Source organism: Balaenoptera ricei, chromosome 18 (genome assembly GCF_028023285.1).
Source record: "Balaenoptera ricei isolate mBalRic1 chromosome 18, mBalRic1.hap2, whole genome shotgun sequence".
Classification (NCBI taxonomy): Eukaryota; Metazoa; Chordata; class Mammalia; order Artiodactyla; family Balaenopteridae; genus Balaenoptera; species Balaenoptera ricei.
Window position 1 is genome coordinate 55109525 of NC_082656.1, and position 23795 is coordinate 55133319.

General features: G+C 39.6%; 1 protein-coding gene across 3 annotated transcripts in view; it reads left to right on the top strand.

Annotated features, from left to right (window-relative positions):
- SLAIN1 (SLAIN motif family member 1) overlaps positions 1 to 23795 on the top strand; it is a 53498-nt gene that overhangs the window by 24241 nt on the left and 5462 nt on the right. For 2 of the 3 annotated variants that reach the window (XM_059902797.1, XM_059902798.1), the window contains 3 exons: positions 15047 to 15196; positions 17549 to 17890; positions 22450 to 22605. In XM_059902797.1, the coding sequence (XP_059758780.1) occupies positions 15047 to 15196; positions 17549 to 17890; positions 22450 to 22605 (648 nt within the window). Of the gene's footprint in view, positions 1 to 13675; positions 13826 to 15046; positions 15197 to 17548; positions 17891 to 22449; positions 22606 to 23795 lie in introns of all 3 variants that reach the window. The other variant, XM_059902799.1, reaches the window with a different exon arrangement.

The following is a 23795-nucleotide window of genomic DNA, read 5'->3' on the forward strand; positions in this document are numbered from 1 at the left end:
TGACAGTGCATAATGTTTGTTATAATGAACACATAATTGACATGCTATTTTGTTACCCACCCCAATGAGAAGAAATGATAGAGATTCTCCCAAAGCAGTTGTTTCCTGCTTTCACACTACTCTGATGATTGATTACACTTGCCTTTATGGCAGTAAAATTTTATTTTGGTAGGTGCTCATACCTGTTTCTTGGGACCTCTACAAAACAGTCAATTTCTGCAAGAATTTGTAGACACCTTTCCTGAGACACTGGGCCTTGACCAGAGAGATGATTCAGATGCTAAACCATGAAGTAAATGTATTGAGCACTTGCTAGGTGCAGGCACAGTGCTAAGGACTAAGGGTACCGTGGCAAGATGAACTCAGCATCTGGCCTTTGGAGCAAGCAGTCTAGTACAGGGAACAGATGACACAGATGGCAGCTCTTGTTCTTTTTTCTTCCTTTCCCTTAAAACAAGCATGATGATGTTCATGGACCTGAGTCTGAGGGGTGTGGCCAGGAAATGCTTTCCTGAGGATGTGACATGTTGAAGAGTCAGCAAAAGTTCAGCAGGTAACTCTGTAGGAGAGGAGGGCAGGGGAGCAGCTCAGACCAGAGGAGCAGCGTGTGGAAAGGCCCTGAGATGGGATAAGACTCGTGAAGTGAGAGGAACTGGCAGACCACTGGCAGGGAGAAAACCTCAGCTGAGTGATTCTAAAGGAAACTAGAGTTAAGGACTCTGGACTTTCTCTTAAGATGGTGGGGAAACCTTTGAATAGTTTTAAACAAAGGAGTGACATGACTTTGGACAGGAAAGCTATAGGGTGTTATCTGAAATGTCTTACAAGACTGACCCTTTTTTGAAATCTGGCAAAATTTGGAGAGTTGAAATAGTGATTTTAGAAATTCTTTGGGATGTTGCAGTTGGGCTTTAGCATTTTTTAGGATGATTCTTTAACTTAGACTTGGAAATGTTTTCTCCTGCTTCTCTCATTAATATCCTGAATTTCTTGCGTGACCTCCTATGAGAAGCAGTAGTTTAAAATGTGGCCAAACTTCATGGTGCTTAATTTACTCTGAAAATATAAGGCTTTGATAGTCTCATTTATTTATAATACATGGAGCTTTATACTTTTATATAATGACAAGTTTCATGTGTTTGAATTTTGGAGCTCTTGTCATTTTGTACTTGTGAGTTTAATATTTTTCCACTTGTAAGATTGTATTTCAGTGAACAGGGTGTGTGTGTAAAAGTATCGATCTTTTGAAATTCAGGTTTTAGTCATCTTGTGTGTGCCTGTGTATTCATATACATGTGTATATATGCACATGCAATGTAATCGTGTGTGATTTTCCATTTTCGTAGCATTTTTAGATAATGAAAGTGGGCTCAGGAAAAGGATACTCTAGCAGTAGGAGTTGCTGGCATGTGCTAAACATGATGACTGCAAGTGGTGGGGATGTCTAATCTTCAGGGTCAAACCAGATACCTATTTTTAAAGAAGGCAGAGAGGTCTGATTGAGAAGCAGAGCTCGAGGTGACTTCAGGTGTCCATATTAGACTGAGCCAGAGGGTGGGAGGAGTATTGGATGAACTTCGGAGGCCTTCCGCTTTCCACCCCTAGGATAGAGACCTCCTTCCTTTGTGCTCTTGGGATCTCAGCCACTCTGCTTCTGCATGTGCAGACACCTATGGGGAACTTGCTTATGAAATACTCCACCTGTTTACATACTGTCTGTTGTTAGTTTCCTTAGAGGCCTGTTGGGGTAATACCTATACTGGTGCAGAAGAAACTCACGCCAGTTACCTGTATTCAGATGAACTTATCCTTTATTCATAAATACGAACCAGCAACCAAGTCTCACTTGCTTTTTGAGAAAACTAATAGCATGAACAAAATAAACAGGTCAGCTGACTTTGTAGGAAAGAAGTATCTAGGGGATTAGAGAGCTCAGTGTGCTCAGATTCAAGAGAGTAATACAATTTTAAAACAAGAACAGATTGCTAGGAAGAGCAGTAGTCAAATTATTACTACTTTTAGTCATTTTTAATTTCTTGCAAGTACTGAAATAAAAATGGAGAGGGCTAAGAACCAAGCTGCTTATCTGAATTAGACAAAGGAATTGCCCCAAAAGAGAGAAAATTGAGAGAAGTTAGGGCACTTGAAGGACAGATCTGCAACCTCTAATCTTTAACAGTTTCAGAAGCTGGAACAGATAGTTTAGAGGAAAAAAGAATCAGTAAATAACGGAAGAAGATCTCTTTGAGCTGAAAAAAGACACGCCCTCAGCATGAACTGGGATAGATGAAAAGAGACCTACACCTAGACATCCTGGTTTAATTCAGATTTTCCAGGGTTTAGGAGAATATCCTAAAAATGTTCAAAGGAAGAAATAGGTTATCTACAACAGTAACAGACCTCAGATATTTCATAAGTAATATTGGATGCTAGATGGGCAATATTGCCTTTAAAGTTTTGAGGGGAAATTATTTTCAAACTGTAATTTTGTACCTAGGCAAATAATAAATTGTGGAGACAAGTGGGAGAGGTTTTTGGATCTGCAAAGATTTAGAAAATTTTACTTTATGCACCCTATTTTAATGGCAGGAAAAGTACCGGGAGAGAGATCCATGAGATCTAGAAACCCTAGGTCACCAAGATGACCTAGGAGAAACCAAGAAAGATAAAATAAGAAAATTAGTTGACTCTGAAGGCTTATGATGTCCTTCCCCTAGTTGTTGGGGTCTAGTGCCAGTTACTTTTCTTTGCTTTGGTCCTTTCACAATACTCAATTCTCCAGTTAATGGTACTTAACTACACCAAAACACTGAAAATGCCATGTTTATGTGGCTTGACATCCAGTGATCACCTTAAAGCTTGTCCGAAGCACAGCTATCGCACAGAACGAAAATACAATAAACCTTGACAGGGTCCAGATAGAACTGTCACACCGAGGTGGAAGGTAAGAGAGGGTGAGCATGCAGTAAATGTCTAACCTTTTCACCACGGGGAGTCAGGTACCAACAAGCTGGTGCTGGTTTGTCTACATAAAGTTGCACTTATATACGAATTATATAATTGTCCCCAAATTCCAAAGCAAAACTCCTGCCAAATGGATCTGGTTGTTATAACCTTTATGTATATTTGAATGTTCTTCTACATGCAGGTATTTTAATAAAATCATGGAAGTGGTTAGTTTTAGGGCCAAAAAAAGTTTTTGCTTCGTCAGAGCTCCGTTATTTATATTGATATGTTTACTTTCTACTACCACTCAAGACTAGTAGGTCAGAGGCCTTTTCTGCCACTGGAATGTAGGCCACATACATTGTGTCCCTTACTGGCAGAAGAGTACCCTAGCCCAGGAGATGCTAAATAGGAAGGATGGTTCAAATTCCGTTTCCATCACTCTTCTATTCAGGAGCTTCTAGTGCTTTCTATTAGCCTACTGGGCTTGGATTCTTAGCACACTGTACATGTTCAAGGGCAGGAAGACTCTCATTGGTTATCTAGTCTATCCTTAGTGTTCGCTGGGGGAACCCACTATATTCAAACGTGAGATCTTCTAGCCTATTTCTTCATAGAATTAGATTCTGTAGCATCTTCCTTATCTCATTATTGCTGTGTAGAACGTGGAAGTTGTTCCAGCCGGCTGTCACCACTTGCGTTGTGGCTGTAGTCTAACTTGAGAGCAGCCGTCTGCAATCCGCATGACAACATCGCATGGTTGACAGATTCTTAGGTCACTCTTTTCCCCTGTTCTTTGCAGGTTACATTATTACTTTCACATAGGCCCTCTTCTCACATTCTGTGGCCATTTTCACTGTCCTTAAATTTGATGTAAGCCGTAGCAGTCAAGCCTAAGGGAGAAATGACTTCTGTACAAGGGAATTTTGAAACATGCCTTTGAAGTCTAATTACTACTGAAGTTAGATTTATTTTTAATCTCCCCTATTAATTGCAGATGGGAAGTCTGATGACGATGGTGACTTGTGAAGTCGTAGAGATCACTCCAGTCCCGGATAACACTGGGTTTGGTCCATGTGTGCTTAAAGCTGGCAGCTTATCTTCAGTTTTGTACAGTGATTAAGTGGAAACAAGTTGACAATCCACAGAATTCCCCTTCCCAACTCTCATTTTCCAGCCTTACTTTTAGACCATTGTCCTGGTTAGAGAAGACCTGAGAAGGATCCAGTAGTAGCTGGGAGAGAAGAGCATTCGGCATGTGGTCTCGGGACTGGTTAGGGTCTGAGAAGTAAAAGAGGTCTAATGCCTTAATCATGATGATGAGATACTTTAACCAGCTAGATTACTTTAACTATGAAATTCAGATCAAGAATAATTATAAAACTCTGATCCCTATGGAATAAATGTTATCAAGTAACACTCCTTCGTGGTGAAATTTTGTAACTCTCATTCAACAAATATTAAACAGTTATCTGCCAATCATTGAGGTATACACCATCTTTTAGTTACTTTCAAACCTAATATATTAAACTTAATCGTAATGTTGAAAGTGACTTTCTTGGTTAGCTCCAGGTATTATTTATATGTGTAAATGAATTGTTTTATTAGATGTTTTTTAAAGGTGGTTTGTAAGTCATGTTTTTATAAATTATTACATTTTGGATATAACTGGAAGTTTAAATACTGAGTATCTACAATCTTCTGGGATCATAGGTATATATGTATCATATCTATATAAAACATATAATTTTAAATCATTACATTTGTCATTGTAGGTTGAATGGACTGAACCTGTGGGAAAAGATTCAAATTAACTTAGTAGGTTTTTCTAGCTGTAATTTGAAGATTGAGAGACTTGGGGGTGATGACTAACTTACTCTGATTAAATAGCCCCTAAGAATACCAATTACACCAATTAAGGACCTCATCTACTAGTTCTTTAGCCTTTCTCCTTATATCAGTCCACTGGCATGTGCATAATAGTTGAATCCTCTTTACTTTCTGTATGTCTGGGAAAGAGCAGTATGATCACCTGTTTCAGAGTAGTAGAAGGACCTCCTAGATCCCATTTGCTTATTTATCAGGCCGGGGAGAGCTATGCAGAAATTAATGCTGCTCAAGTTCACCCAGTAAAAATAGCGGATCAGATAAGCTGCAAGCCATATGTTACTACTTCAGGGGGCTGGCACGGGTTGGGGCCAAGTCAGCAGTACTTACTTCCTGTGAACTTAACTCCAGAAAACCTTCACCTCAGTCTGTGCAGTCAGTTTGTAAGAGTGAACCAATAAAATACTGTCTTTCCTAGGGTTCTTAGTTCCCTTGTTGAAGCTTAGTCCAAGCACTTCTGTAGGCTGTAGGTATGTAAAGCTGTAATATAATCACCTAGGAAGTTTATTCTGGAGAGGATGGTTTGTGAAATGGAGGTCTTCCTGCCCCGGTGGTTTGTGGGCTTAGAGCAAAATGCTGTGGTCTGGATACAACTTCCTGCCAATATAAGGAGAACAGAAAGTATTAAAAGAGCTGATGTCGCCTGTGCTTCGCTGATCCTAAACCACTCTGTACCTGGTGTTAGTGAAGGACCATGTAGTTGAATTCCTCTAATTGTTTGGCTTGGAACTGAGGCCTGCCTACCTGTTGTATAAAAGAAAGAATAAACGCGGAAAGATTGAATGATTGTTAATCTCTCCATGCTTCCTTTTCCTTTACTTTCCGGGACTCTGTGGTAAAGAACATCATTGTTTAAGACTCAGAGATATGACTTAGGAGCTTGTGGTTTGGAAGAAACCATATTTCTTAAAAATGTGTCATTTGGGACGTTTGTTTCCTCTGAGATAGTCTTTGGGTAAATAAGTGAGAACTGTTGACCTATCCTGGTCAAACTGTTGAAAGTTCAAGGTCCAGTACTTTGCTTCTGAGTTGCTAACAGCTGAGGAAAGATTAAGCCTGTGAAATTGTCTAGATGAGCTATAACGTAAAAAGCATGCCCATCGTTTTGAGAAGGCAGGTTAAACAGCCTGAGTATTGGGAAGAGTGGAAGAGTGGATCATTTCTGCACTCTCCTTTCTCCCACCCAGCTTCCAGAACATTTTCCCTCAGAATTTAGAAAACGTTTTTGCCCAACTTGCTGTAACTTTTCAGTAGTTTTCCTTAAAAAATGCTTTGTAGTTTGTGAATACATGGTGCAAATTTTGTCTTATACTCGCCACAGCCCTGCTTATTACCCTCTGACAAACATACCTTCTCTTCCGATGAGAACGCTGCAACACGAGGATGTTACATTGATCTGCTCCAGATCTGAGAACCAGCTTGTGGCAGGATGGAGACCGGAACTCTGGTGTCCAATGTCTTTTTAGTCTTTTGTTGGTCTTTATTACAGTATGTTATGAAAAATGACAGTAAAGAAGAATGCTATTGGCTATCGTTGTTATGTCTTAACCCTTGATGTACCCTTGCAATAGAATTCTAATTCTGTGCATTTATCAGAGGGAATATTACAAAACCTGTATGTATAATAGTCCAAGGGTTGGCAAGTTATGGCCATACCTGGCCTTCTGCCTGTTCTTATATGGCCTCTTTCACATTTTTAAACGGTTGAAAAAACTTAAAAGAACAGTAATATTTCATGACGCATAATTTCTGTGATATTCAGCTCTTGGTATATATAAATAAAGTTTTGTTGGAGCATAGCCATATTCATTCATGTATGTATTGTCTGTGGTTGCTTTAATGATGTGATGGCAGAGTTGGTGGAGTTGAGTGGTGGCAGCAGAGACCATAGGACAGCAAAGCCTAAAATGTTTACTGCCTGGCCCTTTACAGAAAATGTTTGCCAACTCTTGTGTTGGCCTGTTGCTGTGATCTATGACTTTCACAGGCATTGAATACAGCCACCTAGCCCTTCCAGACCCACATCTAACTCTTCTTACCAAGATCTTACCCTAGATCTCTAAAATTCCCCAGTGGCAAATAACCTTCAATCACTAGGGCTTTTTTCCCCTTACTTATTTATGACAAAGGTGGTGTCACTTTGACATTTCCATGAGTAATATGGCCACCACACTTCAACTATCTAAACCTAAACCAGTAGGACATAAATGCCCTTTAGAGAATCATAAAAAGGACACTTGCTAACATCTTCAAGTGTTTTGTTTAGGCTTGCCTGTTGAGATTAGTATTATCACGGAGATATGCTCTCCAGACTCACCTAGGTAATAACGTGTGCTTGTCTCAGTGGTGGGCCGGTCATTACTGTTAATACTTGCCAGGTTCTCTGTTCCAGCCTCTGCCTTCTCAGCATGTTTATTGCCTTCTAATCTACAGGTTAGAGCCCACAAAACCCACCTTCATCTCCCGCCACCTCTACTGATCCTCCCCGTACCCACTCTTAAATGTTCCTTCCTTAGGCCTCTTCTCTTTTCCCTCTTTACATTCTGCTTGGGTGATTTCACTCGTGCCTGCGGTTTCATCTAACACTTAATTGTTGACGTACCCTGATCTCTTTGTCTCTTGCCCTCTTTCCTGAATTCTGACTCCTTACTGGACACGAGCACATAGGCATGTCCTACAAGTATCTCGAATTTAATTCATTTTTTTCTTAAGCATGCTTATCTCATGTTTCCCGTCTTAGCAGACGGCGTCTGTGTCTTAGAATCCATGGTGTTAGCTTTGCCTTACTCCTTTTCTCCACTCCCTGTATTCATTGGCTCACCAGATATTTCCACTTCAGCTCAGATGTGGCTTAACATGTTCTCACCAAATGTTCTGCCAGTACTTCAGTTTGGTACCTCGTGGTGTCTCACCAGCTGCACTGTGAAGCCTCCTAACTGGTCTCCCAATCATCAATCTCTACCCAATTAGTCCATCATCTGTATGTCGTCAGAAAATACATATCTGATCATGACTTTCTCCTTCTCAAAGTCAAGACAGTACTTGAAAATTAAAGCCTCTGCTACACATGACCATGCAGAAATGGATCCTCCCAAGCTCTCCAGCCCTAACTCTTCTCCACATATACCCTATGCTTCAGTCCTAACATCGGCCATCCCCTGAATATGCACTGCTTGTTCATGCCTCCATGACTTCACATGTGTTATCCAGAATGAATATGTAGAATGGCATTGTACCCTGGGAGGTAAGCTCCTCAACCTTCAAGGGCCATGTTAAACATCATGTCTTCTGGTGAAGTCTTTGGATTCCCTCAAAGTTGACCACTGTCCTCACTTTGCTCTGCGCGCACTTCATGGTGCTGTCATGGCACTTGTGCTCGTGTTACTTGCCTGTCTTCTGCACTACTGGTCTTTAGAAATTGAAGTGGGAAGGGCGGGAGAACAGTGTCCATATTTTACCCGGCTCAGTATCTGTAGCATCTGGCGCTGGAGAGCCACCATGGTGGGTGCCTACTCAAATGAAGAGAAAAATGAATTTTAGAAAAGCAGGTGGGAGCACAGGGGCCAGGCAGATTTCCCAGAATGACTGTGGGAATTGAGCAGGAAAAGAACTATGTGCTGTGTGTACCTATGGAAGAGATCGCTCCTGGAGACTGACCTTTATTTTTTTGGTATCTGTTGGTAAATGTTGAATAAGGGAATGACTCTGGGTGTGGTCTGTAAATGTTGGGTGTCTGAATTATTCTGGAGCACTAGACTCTTTTGTTTTTTTGGCTCAAGAGTACACAGGTAGTTGGCCAGTTCCTCAAAGCAGCTCCTGGGTTAGGGAATGATGGAGAATATACATTTAGGTAGCTGAGAAGAGCCACAAGCAAGGAGATACAAAAATATGACTTATGTAGAAGGCAGTTCTGTGAATTTTAGTAAAACAGAACTCAGATTTGCTGTTAATGAGTTTTCATCAGGCTTATTAAAAACTGCAGAAAGAAAACATTTCTAGGGCTGCTTTAGACTGATTTCTTCACACTGCTGGGATCATTCCAGCCTCGGGAGTGATGCGCCAGATCACCTGCTTTGTGAGAGAGACAAGTAACAGGATGTGGGAAATTAGTGAGCCATGGTCTCTGCAAACTGCAGTTTTGACTTTTAGAGTCTTGTTCTTGGATGAGAAAGAAAAAAAAAAAGATGGGAGAAGTAGAGTACGGCTTGTTTTTAGGATAACTTCCCATGCCTTAGCCTGTTCAGGGTGCTCTGTAACAGAATACCACAGACTGGGTGGCTTATACATGGCAGAAATTTATTGCATACAGTTCTGGAGGCCGGACGTCCGAGATCAGGTGCCAGCACGGTCTCGTGAGGGCCCTCTCCAGGTTGCAGATTCCTCCCTGTATCTTCACGTGGCAGATCTCTCTGGAGCCTCTTTATAAGACGCTGCTCCCATTCAGGGCTCCACCCTCAGGACTTAAGCACCTCCCAAAGGCCCCACCTACTAATACTGTCATCTTTGGGGTTTAGCGTTTCAACATACGAATGTTAGGGGGACACAAAATATCAGACCATAGCACCTGGTTAGAAGTGTGTCTGTACTGATAGAAGCCACTAGAAAGAGTAAGAGTCCAGCCCTCCAGGACTCACTCACCCAACTCAAACCAACTCGGATGCTACGCTGATAGTGGGGTGTATAGAAATTCCACTAAACACACTTTCAGCTGTTTTGTATATGGTTTCTTTGATTTTAAGAAATGTTGGCATCTCAAGAATTTGAGGAAGCTTTGTAGCCTTCTTGCATGGTTTACCGCCAACTAGTGTTCCTAGTTCCTGGTTCCACAGTCCTTCACTTTAACTGTGCATTGTAGGAACTAGCTCATCTAGGCTGAAGCCTGTTTAATCCAGATGCGTCAATTACTCCGCACGGGACCTGGCCGTTAGTGATATAAAATCATTTAGCTCGAAACCAGAAGATTCACACACATAAAGTTCAACAATTTAGCGGTTACTGGGAAGTATTCACGAAGTGCTCCTACAGGTATATTTCTTCACTGGGCCTCAAGCTGGGCTGAAATGTCTAGACTCACCTTTGTCTTCAAAGATATACTAAATTGTAGTTATATTAAGTTTAAGAAATTTGGCAAAATCATTTAGATGTCAAGGTAGGAATGGTAGAATGGTTTGAAATAGGGGAGAATTAGCGAACCTGCCAAGATTTTGACCACATTCAACATTTATCGATTATATACTATGTACCAGACATTGTACTGGGTACTCAACTGGCTCTGTCTATAACAAGGGGAAAGTGTGAAAATGATTATTTCCAGAATAGAGTGTTGCTTTATTTTGAACTCTTTTAGGTAGATGCAGTACTGTCCTTTTGAGGATTATCACTAAGATTTACATATTAAATCAGTTACTCTTTTTCCTTTTATGTGAATTAAGCCATACTGCATTCTTAAATTAGATTTTGATTATATGCATGGATATATATATTCAACAAAAATTTGCATATTTACTATATATACTATGAGTGTAGGCAAAGATGATCAAGGCATGGTAGGAGTGTCATGGTTTCTGGGAACTTTTTTGTTAGGAATAATTTTTAGTGTGGAAAATTTTAAAAATTTAGATTCTTTCTTAAACCTATCCCATTACCTATCCTTTATGATTTTTCTTGATATTACCATCACTGGAATATTTATCAAATTGATTTTTGCAGGGGGTTTATACTTTGCCTAATGATATACAAAAAATAGCTTCACAGATATAGTGTGATTTATTTTTTAAGTTAGACAACTTTGAAGGTGTACAAAAAAAATAACCTAGTAGACCATTGGACACTCAAACTAGTTTCTTGCAGAAAGTTGAGGTATCTGTCCACAACTTAGTACTTTGTCACATTTATTTCAATAGAAAATGCTTATTAGACAGAAGGTGGCAAAGTTGAAAGTTTAACCAATACAAATTGTATTCTTAACAAGGAGGCTTTAGAAACACTCTAGATGTGGGCAGTGAGGTATAGGGCAGTGGATAAGGGTCCTAGCGAGGTGATCTGGAGTACCTGAGGTCTAGTATTTGATGAAAAGCCACTGTGCTACTTTAGAAAGGAAGAGAGCAACACAGTTAAAATAATCAAGGACCAACACAAGCTTGGTAGCGACGCTCAGAGCAAGCTTTCTGAGGGCAGTGTTGGTGGCCGGAACTTGGCTGAGGAATAGATTGCGATAACCTAGTGAGAGGTGGCGAGGTCTTGATGAAGGAAGTGGCAGTAGGACCGCAGAGAGCGTGCAGACAGAAGTGTTCTGGGAGAGAGTTTAACTTAGGTATTTGGGAATGAAAGCCTTGCCAAGTATGATACGTTTGATCCAAGTTGGAGAAGCCCTTGACTTACCGAGAGAACTTTGGAGGAGGAGGATAGGAAAACTTAGCTGCTCAGAAGTTCATCACCCATTTTCTCCTTTATCAAAAGTTGTCTTGCTCCTTTCTTAGGGTCATTTTGATCATCATCAAGCCTCTCAAAAAAATTTGACATCCTCGTGTATACGGAAAATCCATTAAATTAATTAATTGGAAAAAACAAAATTGCCCTATGAAAAGTTCTTTTTGTTTGTTTTTATTCTCTACGAAAATGCTTCCTGTTACAGTTGTTACAATTCTTCAGCGACACAGTGAAGAATAACTAGGATGCGATGGCTTCCGCTCCCCTCCCCCCTCCTCCTCCACCACAACCTCGGGCCCTAATATAACATCGTTCTTTTGTTAGCTTGCCTCTGCAAAAATTCTCCTCCCTCTTCTTAAAAAGCCTCCATGCCAAAGCACAATGCAGAGCATTCTTCTTGCAATAGATGCTAATTGTGTTCTTCGCTGGGATCTTGCTGTCACAGCCACAATCGCTGTGCCATTGTGCTGGGAGGCCCGGGTCACAGTACTTATTGTGCAGAGTAATGAATGCTGGTTAGTTGTGATGCGTTGTCGCCTGCATCTGTGGGTGAGAACACGCAGTCACTGTAATTTGCCTGGCGAGTGATCGTATTGGTGTAACATAACATCAACTGTTAAGCAAGTTAGCTGTCACAAAGAACTATGGGTTTTTTTTGTTTTTTAATACAGAATTTTTAATGAGAAACTGAGTTATAGAGATTGAAGATGTGAGAAGAGCTACCTAGTGTGTGTTGCATATTAACCCCTACTTCTCAGTGTGTTTTGGGATCAGGTTTACAATATCTGATGGTTTAGGGAAGGGAGTGCCAGCTCTGCTCGTCTCTGCTCTGGCACAGATTGGGAATTGCATGTTGGATAAGTGACGTGACTGGTGTCAACTAGGAACGAGGCTTCCTGGCAGTGACCCCTTCGTGAAACTTGCGGATTCTGAAAGCAGAATCCCTGTGAATGTAGTTTCCTCAGCTAGTTCTTCCATCTGCATAAGGAAAAGGTATTTTCTTCTGTAGTTGTTTGAATGGGATGGTGCAGTTTCTCAAGAATTCTTGCTGAAGTAACAGGAAGCATTTGCTCTTATAAATAACCGTGGTGCTATTATGCAAGGACCTTACCAGTCTCAGGATTCGACCTTGTTACTTTTTTGCCTGCCCACAGCCTACAGTTTCTTCCTCTCCAACCCCACTGCCCATTTTTGAATACTTTTTAGCTATTTGCTCATTAGCATCTCTCATTAAAAGTGTCCTGGGAGTGCATTTCAAAGCAGTTCTTTTTATACTTGTTTCTTCAAGTTTTGTCAAATTTCCAGCAAATATAACGAAGTTATTGCTCAAAGTGAAACTTAACCTAATTTATACTTTTCATCTATTCCCTCATGTTCTGCTTTAGCACGTGTCTAAGTGATTGCTTTTTAGAAAAGTGGATTTTGACTAGCACAGTAATTTGTATGTCATGAAGAGAGAGGAAGTGATTTTAGGTGTGACTTAAGTTTTTTTTTTTACAATTTAGGGTCTTTTTATGATCCCAAGATCCAAGGGGCTGGTAATTATGGAGGAGGGAAATATGTTAATTAGGACAGGAGAGATAATGTGCAATTAGATCATCTGCCGATGCAGGTAAAATTCCTTTTTGTTCCTTATTTTACAGTATTAAATTAATAATAGGTATAATCCTACCATTAAAAGTTACATAAATACACATGTTCAATGCAGAAAATTTGGAAAATATTTTTTATAAAGAAAAAAATCCAGCAGATTATCAATTACCTCTATGCCTGCCACCTGAAATAACTATCACTAAGTTTTGGTGTATGTATACCCTTCTGTGATTTTTGTAGATCATTTTTCCACAAAACTTGTTTTGGACTCAAGCAGAGATACGGTAGATGCAGTAGTCATTTTAAGTTTCTTCCATAATCCAAGAACAAATTTCCATAATAATTTTTTGATCAACATTTATTAATATTAAATCGGTTGAAAATAAACCTTAGGAAAAAAAATAGGACTCTGAACAGTTAATATTAAGAACTATTTCCCATAATTCTAAAGATAAGTTTCCTTGAGTTTTTCTTTTGACATTAACATTTTATATTATTAAAACAGTTAAATTTTTGTGCAGAAATAGAAAACATTCGCAATGAGGAAATTGAAAACAACTTTTCACTGTTATATAGACATAACTGACTGTCATCAAGGTGGCACTGATTGAATGGTTCTTAATGAAGGTAGAAATAGGGCCCTGCTTCACAAATAGCCCACTTTTACGTATGTTTTCCCTTAGATAAATGAGAGCCAGTTAAGAATGAAAAGTTGCTTTGTCTCTTCATTTTTTTAACGTCTTCCCTTTCTCCCTCTGACAAGTCAACGTCTGCTTCTGTATAGCTAACTGCTGCTGTTTATTTTCTGCTTCTGTGACAGCTAGCCGATGGCGGAGTCTCTTCCCTTCAAATGTCTCACTGGCTTTTCCTTATAGCCCTGTGGCAAGACTCAGCCCTTATAGCAATGGCATTAATACTCCCAGCTTCTCTAAAACCTCAAATAAAGCAATACTAACACCTGAAAGAACAGGTAATATTTCAACTTCTCGTCTAGCGGCTTGCTTTGTAAATCAGTCCTAAACACAGCTTAAATATCCACCTTTCATTGAAAAGCTTGAGGGTAATCTTACTTATCACAGTGGGGAGTCGCTGCACACTTACTTTGGGTATGACAAAGGCGAGGGTTAATTTGTACTTTAACGTCATTAATCTGCTCTCAATCGTGTGTAGCAGGCAACCTTCACTCTTTATCAAATGCATATATATATAATTATGTGTTTCCAAATGCATAATGTGCTTTTAAAATTAAATGTTGAACAAAATAAAGGTCTTTATGATTTGCATTATGATTGAAGATTATCAGACTTTTATTATATCTTGCTGTTTAAAAAATTGTTGGTGCTTTTTATTAAGTCAGGGCTATGTAGAAAGAATAGTTATAGTAGCTTTTTATGAGATGACGGTCTCATAGTTGTCTCAGCATTGGTGATTCCATCCCTATAATTTTCTCCCCTCAGCCCTTTCTTCCTTGGTTCTCTTATCTCAAGCCATTACTTTCTCACTTTCATGAGTGACTACAAGTCTCCTGTGACGATTCTAAATTATGAAGGTTTTGTATGTATGGATGTGTGCCTTTTATGTGTGATATTCTTATCCATTTATAGCACTGCTGTTTGTACCTGTTTAAAAAATGGACCAGATTAAAATTTAGTTTAAAATATATAATCCATTACTACCAGAGACAAGCATGTCTGATTATTCATTGAAAGTGTACAGGATATGTATTCTTGTACCATGCCTTTAGATATATACTTAAGCTAATGGGATGCAGATTTAGCATTATTGATTTTTCTTGTCTTACGGTAGAAAAAAAAAACATATAACATGAAATCTACTGAAATCTACCTTTTTAACAGTTTTTGTTTAGTGTACAGCACAGAGTGGATTTTTGAATTATGAAAACTGAATTTGAGAAAACAAGCGGTTTTGTATATATGAATTATGAACACGTGAAGATGTGCATACTGTCTTGCCATTCTCCTGTCATAGTGGTGTGTTGGTTGTTTTTTGGTGACTTAATGAAAACAGGAAAAATACAGATGGGTTTTGTTTTTTTTTTATCCATTCAGCCACTCTGTGTCTTTTGATTGGAGAATGCCTTGAAGTGCTAACTGTTGATATGTGAACTGTAAAGCACATGCAAATTGCAGTTCTTTAGACTAAGTAACAAACACGTTTCCCTTGTTTTTAGGTTACACATCCAGGGGCTCCCCTCTGAGTCCCCAGTCATCCATAGACAGTGAGCTGAGTACTTCAGAACTGGAGGATGATTCTATCTCCATGGGATATAAGTTACAGGACCTCACTGATGTTCAGATCATGGCTCGTCTGCAAGAAGAAAGTAGGTTCCTCTTTTTAAACTAGAAAACGTTTTAAACCAGAGGCTTCTACTTGAAACCTAAGGGGGTGGGGAGGTTTCAGGCATTTCTCCCCAGGTGATGGGCAAGCAATTCTATTCTTTCTCTCATACCATCCTACTTTGTAGGTGGAGCAATTAAATGTTTCTCACAGTCTCATGACCATTGTAAAATATTAGGACATACTCTGGGCAAAATACATTGATGTAAAACATCACCAGTGTAGCCACTGTGGAAGCAAGTTTGCCAGTTTCTTAGAGAACTAAACATGCGGTTTCCATAAGGCCCAGCACATTGTATTCTTGGGCGTTTATCCCAGGGCAATGGAAGCTTGTGTTCAGAAACACAGAAACCTGCATATGAATGTTCATAACACCGCTATTTATAATAATAGCCAAAAACCAGAATGAGCTCAGATGTCCTTCAGTAGGTGAATGGTTAATCAAGCTGGGGGTACCTCCATACCGTGGGGTACTACTCAGCAAGAAAAAAGAATAAATTTTGAAAGACATTACCATCTTGGATGAATCTCCAGGGAATTATGCTGAGTGGAAAAGATGATCCCAGGAGATTTCATACTGTATAATTCCATTTATATAACATTTTGGAATGACAACATTTTAGAAATGGATGACAGATTAGTGGTTGCCGGGGCTTAGGGATAGGGCGTGGGCTCTCAGGAGGGAGGTAGATGTGGTTATAAAAGCACAACACGAGGGATTTAGGGAGCTTCTCTGTTTTTGACTATGGTGGTAGGTATATGATCCTACAGGTGATAAAATTGTATAGAATTTAATACTAACACATGTACACATATAAAAGTAATACTGGAAAATTTAAATCAGATGCGTTTATATAAGTGCCGGTATCATAGTTGTCCTATTATTCTATGATTTTGCAAAATGATACCATCAAGGGAAACTGGACAGAGTACACAAAAGATCTCTATTATTCCCAGAACTGCATGTGAGTGTGTAGCTATCTTAATAAAAATTCAATTAAACATGCAATTAATGCATTCTCAGATGCAAATTATTACATATAGAATGGTTAAACAACAAGGTCCTACTGTATAGCACAGGGAACTATATTTAGTATCCTGAGACAAACCATAATGGAAAAGAATATAAAAAATTATGTGTATATATATATATGTATAACTGAATAACTGCTGTACAGCAGAAATTAACAAAACATTGTAAGTCAACTATACTTCAATAAAAATTACACTTCTCAAGATACATAATTATTGAAGGAGAGATAATTGGAAATGTTATTTCCAATAACATTGAGTTATTACTGGTTCTGCAATAAGGTTACAACAATTAATCTGAGAGTGAACTACTTCAAGGGTATTAATGGTATCAAAAGGCAAAAGAAGATGTAGATCACAGAACTGGGCTAAGCTTATTTTGGAATTATCTTCTGAGGCCAACATAAGTAGAAACAGCCAAGTATCATTTAAGCATAACAATTTCCTGCTTTCAGAATTGGGCAAGGCTACTATGAGAAACATTGTAATGCTTATGCAAGATTTAATAGGATACATTTTGAGAGGAAAAATGATTATTTTATATTGTTATTTAGTAACAGTACACTAACAGTAACTCTTTCTAAAAAAAATATATGGCTGAAAGATTGGATGCCAGTCTTGGAAGTTAAGTAGTCAGTCAGGCATAGACTACTTTAAAAAAACTTGTGGGTTGGCAACGAGATAACTAGAAACATCCAGTTTGACTATTTTTAGATGGCTGTCATTTAGGATGACCCAAAACTATTGAAGTTTTGAAGTGTCAGCATGCTTTGAAAAAGATAATATTAGTAACAAAAAGAACAAGAGAAGTGACCTCGTTAGAAAGTACTTGTGCCCCAGGTTTTGAACTTTCCTTTGACTTTGCAAGTTGGGATGGGGAGCAGGAGTTCCTACTTGGGCAGAGATTTGATTTTTTGATTGTCTAACTCACAGTTAACTACTCATCATGATGATGAATAGTTTTTCCTAAGTAGCCTTCCTAAGTATCTCTCCAGATTCCAGAAGGAATGGCTTGGGGAAATTGACAGATACTGATTGATGAACTGTAGCGCTATATTTTTAATCTTCACTGGAATTCGGGCAATCTTTTCCCAGAACAGAATAGTCTAGTATTAGCTGTCTGTCTGGTAGGTAAACGTGTCTGCTTTCTTGGGATTTAATAAACTAAGAACAAGATAGTGGGTCTCCACTTGAATCACTTGCTTGACACCAATTTTCCTCAAATATTTGATGAATTGGAACTTAATAATTAAGCCAGATTGAAACGCCTCATAAGATAATACTATTCCCTGTTGTTCCATAGGTCTCAGGCAAGATTATGCTTCTACTTCAGCATCTGTGTCGAGACATAGTTCCAGTGTGTCACTGAATTCAGGAAAAAAAGGGACGTGTAGTGATCAAGAATACGATCGATTCAGCCTGGAGGACGAGGAGGAATTTGATCACCTGCCACCACCTCAGCCTCGTCTTCCAAGATGTTCACCTTTCCAAAGAGGAATTCCCCATTCACAGACTTTCTCCAGCATTCGGGAGTGTAGGAGGAGCCCCGGTTCCCAGTATTTTCCTTCGAATAATTACCAGCAGCAACAGTATTATTCACCTCAAGCCCAGACTCCAGATCAGCAACCAAATAGGACCAACGGAGGTAAGTTGTATGCCCCTTTGGTATTCGATGTGCTTTGATCGTCCATACATGGTCAAGAAATGGTTTTAAGGTCAATATAAATAACTGGTAAATGTTTCCAAGACTTATTAAGTACATTCTCAAGACCTTATCAGTTTGGTTGGTGTACATTTAAATCTATAATTGACCAGCTTCTGATCACGTGTCCCAGATTTATAGCTTCAGGAAAACCATTGTGAGGTACCAGACTAAGTCAGAAATGGGGAGCATCTTCATGTTGTGGCTGGTAAAGCTGTAGGACAGCAGGGCTGTGGGAGTTGAGGAGTTCCTAGTTCCATGGAGTCAGAGGCACTGAGCTGCATCTTCTCTCATCTTTCTCAAAACCCCCCATCTCTGACGGCCTGCTCCTAGCCCAGAGTGATGGATGGTAAGTGTGGACCCTGGTGCTTGGACAGGATGCTGCAGTGCACATCGAGATTTAGGGGAAGTTTGGGATGTGTCTTTCCCTCTGGTGTCGTGACATCTAGAATTAAGATCGGTGCAGCAGTGGGGCTGTGGAAGCTGATATTAGGCGTGGTAACGGCAAGTTGATTTGTCCTGATGGCAGCACGGTGGGTTGGAATATGTGTCGTTCTTTTTTGTAATTTTTTCTATTTCCCTCTTCATCATTTATCTTCCTTCCCCACTCCCAGGAGTTATAGATCTTTTTTTTTTTTTTTTTAAATCCAGTCCAACCTTTTATAACTTTTTCTTTTTTTAATTTATTTTATTTATTTTTTATTTTATTTTTGGCTGTGTTGGGTCTTTGTTTCTGTGTAAGGGCTTTCTCTAGTTGCGGCCAGCGGGGGCCACTCTTCATCGCGGTGCGCGGGCCTCTCACTATCACGGCCTCTCTTGTTGCGGAGCACAGGCTCCAGACGCGCAGGCTCAGTAGTCGTGGCTCACGGGCCCAGTTGCTCCGCGGCATGTGGGATCCTCCCAGACCAGGGCTCGAACCCGTGTCCCCTGCATTGGCAGGCAGAGTCTCAACCACTGTGCCACCGGGGAAGCCCCTATGGATCTTGACTTACAAGAACTAGAGGGAGAATAATCATGTGATATTCTAAGCCTGGTATGTTTTTGCACTGATGATCAGATCAGTCTGACCCTCACACACAAATCCTGTAGAGTATGGAGAAACCAACCATATTTATAGAGTTATAGCTTTTAATTATTCTACAGCAGCATTTCTCAAACCTGGGCCCAGAAATGATCCAACAAATTATTTAAAAATATTGCAAGGCCAAATACAAATCATACTAGTCATCACCTGCTATCATGTACTTAGTGTTTACTTTTTCTTCCTCTGGACTTCTATTATTCATGCTAATTGAGAGACCATTTGAAAATATTTAAGGTTTTATAGTCAGAACTTCTCTCTTTTTTAATACCTTCAGATTTCAAATTTAAAAGAAAACAGTGGCAGGTAAAGTGACTGCCACTAGTGACTAATTTATTAAAGCTGATAATATCAAAGACAATATTTTATGTGCTTAATGAAAATTACAGCATCATTAAAACTGCAGGAGAGGGCGCAGAGTTGTTTCTGCAAAGGCTTTTTTTGTCAGGTGTCTTAGAGCATCACATCCTGCCTGTCGAGCAGATGTTCCCTCTGCATCTTGATTAGTATTGTCAGTGGGGTCATTGTCCTACCTTAGAAAAGTGGTATTAACTTACATTCAACACCATTATGAAAAGGGTTAGGTTTCCCTAAATCTGTGTTATGATGGTTCCTGTTAGGAAAGTGGAAATATTTCTCAGCCTGGTGTCTGACTGTGGTAGTTTTATTTCTCTAAAAGGTCTGGTCTCCACACGCAAAGGAAAATGGAATACAACAGCAGTTCTCTGGATTGGACTTCTGACTGATTAACTTAATGGCTGAGTACACAGGCTCTGAAGGCCAGTACGTGCTGAGTTCCCCTCCTGGCCTACCACTTATACCTTTCCCAGGCTTCTCATGCCTCTGAGCTCTCATTTATTTGGCTACAAAATGTAGACAAATAATATCCCTTTCTTAGAAAACTTAGGTATAATTGGACATCAAATCATCTGGTACACGTTCTCCTTTATGTAACGTGTAATCCTTTAACCTAAGTTTGTCATAAGGAATAAATGAAATAATGACCATTCCATTGACTGGAGTAAAAATGCTGGAAAAGTTCGAAGTGCTGAAAAAGTAAAGGTGGTCTCCCCAACCCCACTGTTTTTTAAAACTTTTATTAACGTGGCTCAGATATCTGAGCCTTCATTTGTTACCAGAGGATTATTTGAACAAAATTGTGGAATGAGAGTTGTAACTTTGAAACCAATCTCTCAAATATTTTTCTAAATTATAAAATAATTTGGATAGAAGAAAATAATTAAAAGTAAAATAGAAGTGCATGTTAATATTTACTACTTCCATAGCTCCTACATTGCCTGGTTTCCAAAGGGATGGCTCTTAAAAGTTCTTGGTATATTTCTGGGGATCATAGGATTAAAAGGAGCATACAGCAGTCCACCCTTACCTGTGACTTCAGTTACCCATGGTCAACTGCAGTCTGAAAATGTTAAATGGAAAATTACAGAAATAAACAATTCGTGAGTTTTAAACTGTGCACTGTCGTGGGTAGTATGAGGAAATCTTGTGCCTTCCTGCTCTGTCCCACCTGGGACGTGAATCATCCCTTTGTCCTGTGTATCCACGCTGTGTGTGCTTCCTGCCTGTCAGCGCCTGTATAGGAAGAACATCGTATATATAAGGTTCTGTACTATGGGCGGCTACAGGCACCCGCTGAGGGTCTTGGAACGTATCCCCTGCCCATAAGGTGGGGCAGGGTAGGGCTACTGTATTTGAATAGTTTGCCAGGTATGATAAATGATTAAAGCTTGCAGAACATTTGCTAACTGTGATTTTTAGGGTATGGCAGGGGTTATCAGTGGCATGGTGTAATCAGTGTTAGCCTGAGGACCTCCCCGAACCCTGTATTTACTGTAAGTCTAGATTTAGATGTTTGGTGGGTAACTGGCTGCTGCCTTTATTCCTTAAAGGATTCCTAAAGATTGATAGTAGAAGAAGAGATTGAGAAACAGTGGTCTAGACTGTAACCCCACTGGGAGTCGGGAACTCCCTTGTCTAACACACTGTATCGTATATATACACAGGAAATACTCGTTCATTCATTCATTCCACAAAGTGGGGAGGGGTGTCCAAGTGAAAGGACCAGCACGCTCACGGGTACAAGAGAGTGTGAAGTATTTGGAAATTCCGTTCTCCCCTACGGTTGGCGAGTAGGCTGTGTGGCGAGGGCAGCAGGAGATGAGGCCCGAGATGGCTGCAGAGCCTGTATCTTGGAAGGATCTGTTCTCAGCCCAGGAGCTTGGGCTTTCAGAGGAAGGGGAGGGAGAGTGATCGGAGGGTTTTAGGAAGTGGCTGGCTAGAAGTCACTGGCTGTATGGAAGATGCGGAGGAACAAGACAGGGTGTACAGAGACCAATTAAGAGGATTTTGTGAAAATGTGGGTGACAAATAATGAGGTCTAAACTAGGTGGTAGTGGGAGATTTGTTAAATATTTATGAGGCAGAATTGACAGGACTTGGGAGTCAAGGGGAAGAAGGGAGGTGAAACTTGGAAGATTCCGCTGCTTTTTGGATGAGGTGACTTGATGAGTAGGGCTATAATCAAAGGATCTAAGTGATGCAGAAGGAGCTGTGTGTGAAGGGGAGAGAAATGAATCTGGTTTTGTACTTGAATGGGTTTTTACTTAGTATTCAGATGTATCCTTTGTTTTCTGAGCTTCAGTGACCTGATATGTGTACTTTAGTTTTGGGGGTGTGCGTATTAAAGAGAAAACTGTCTACATTGTAGAGTTGCCCTCTTGTGGCTGAATTCAAATCTCAGAGGCACTGAGGTCTGTGCGTGACTGACTCTCTGCTGCCCCTTAGTGGCGGAAGATGTACTCAGCAAGGAAAAAAAAAAAAAGGGAAGCACATTTTCAAGTCTCCAAAGGTTTGGTGGTGTACTCATGACCCTTAAAACTTTCCAGAAGTTAATGTGGTCATGTTGATGTGATGAGTGGATATGTCAAAACATCTCAAGTTAGAATTTTAAGAATTTCTTCCTTTTTTGATATGCTAGCAAAAGATTCAGTAATTGCTGGTTTGACACTTCTAGGTTTTTTTTTTTTTTTATTAACATGTAACAATTCCTAGCTTTTTTTTTTTTTTTTAAGCTGTAAGATTATTTTCTATCCTCACTTCGATTCAGTTTTATCCACTTATTGTATAGGAACAAACAGCTAATTGATTACCTAATTCCTCCCTCTTTTTATAGAACAAGTGCTTTCCTTTAGCAGTCTGTTTGGTGGAACCTTTCTGGAGCCGTGGGGTGTGTTTGTCTCTACCGGGGGTAATTAGTTAGCTTGCTAGAGTTCATAACACACATGATAATTTCTGTTTGTCATTGAACAAAATATGATTTCTATTTGTATTTACTTTTGAAAGCTAGTGTTTTAACTGGCATAAAAGTTGTGATTTTTAACTTTGTAAAATTCTTTTCTAGATAAGCTCCGAAGAAGTATGCCTAATCTAGCTCGGATGTCAAGCACAACCGCTGTTAGTAGCAATGGTAGTTCTCCAGTCACCGTGCGGAATAGTCAGAGTTTTGACTCAAGCTTGCATGGAGCTGCAAATGGAATTTCAAGAATACAGTCTTGTAGTAAGTAGGACCATTTTTTTGTGTGTAATTTTAATTAGTTGTAACACCATTAGGAAAATCTTACTATTTCATTTCTTTCTTTCTCTTAAGAACACTACAGGAAACTTTTCTCCTTGTGACACTTTTTTGTCTTTCACCATTACAACTGAGTGGTATTTTCACTGGTGCCTATGTCACCAATTAATAATTAGTAAATTCTATGCAATCCTTTATACCCAGGGATAGCAGTAGAAGCACTAAATGGTGATTGATTTGCTTACTCATCATACAAAAATGTTTTCTTTGCAGATCTGCCTCTTTTTAGCTGTGTACTTGATAACGTTTACTCTGAGGAAGGCACACTTATTCTGTGTACTTTGGTCTTGTTACTTTGGTCTTGTTTTTCACCAGTCCAGAGCTTTCCCCTGGCAAATGAAGTTCTGTTTTAGTGCGTCTAAAGTAGGATTCATCTACTTCATTTCAGTTTGCCCCACAGTGTGTCATTCATCCTCTGTATGGTTTACCCAGTGATGAGCAGCATGGTGAAAGTAAGATCTAGAGAGTGTGTGTGTGTGTGTGTTCGCTTTGTGTGGGGACGTGCTGGCTCCAGTTCACCTCCCCCCACTCATGCTGTCTGTAGGGGTAGTTGGGGTTAAGTCTGAGGTTGACCCCTGGGTGGCAGATCCAAGGTCACAGTCCCAGTATTGATATGCCCAAACCCGGGAGGCCTGAAGTGTGTTCAGAGTGTGTGGCCAAGCGCCATCAACCAGATGTCTTAAGTCTGCACCCAGAAGACTCCTTGGTGGCCCTAACAGACTACCCTGTGTACCTCCAACACATGTCTAGTACCTAAATGATTCACATGTTTTATTGAATCTGTAGATAGATTTTAGAATTGGTATCGTAACAATATTAGTTTTCTAATGCATTAACATGGAACATTCTTTCATTTATTTAGATCATCTTGTCTCTCAGAGTTTTGTAGCTTTCTATATAGAGGTTAATACATCTATAATTTATTCCTAAGTATTTTATTTTTAAAATGTTTTTGTAAATAGTATCTTTTTCAAATTTTAGTTTCTACTAGTTTGCTGGTATTTAGAAATACAATTGATTTTTGTATTTTGATGTTGTATTCAGCAGCTTTGCTAATAACTTCGTTTATCCTAATAGTTATAAATTTGGAATATACCCATAACATAATGCATCTG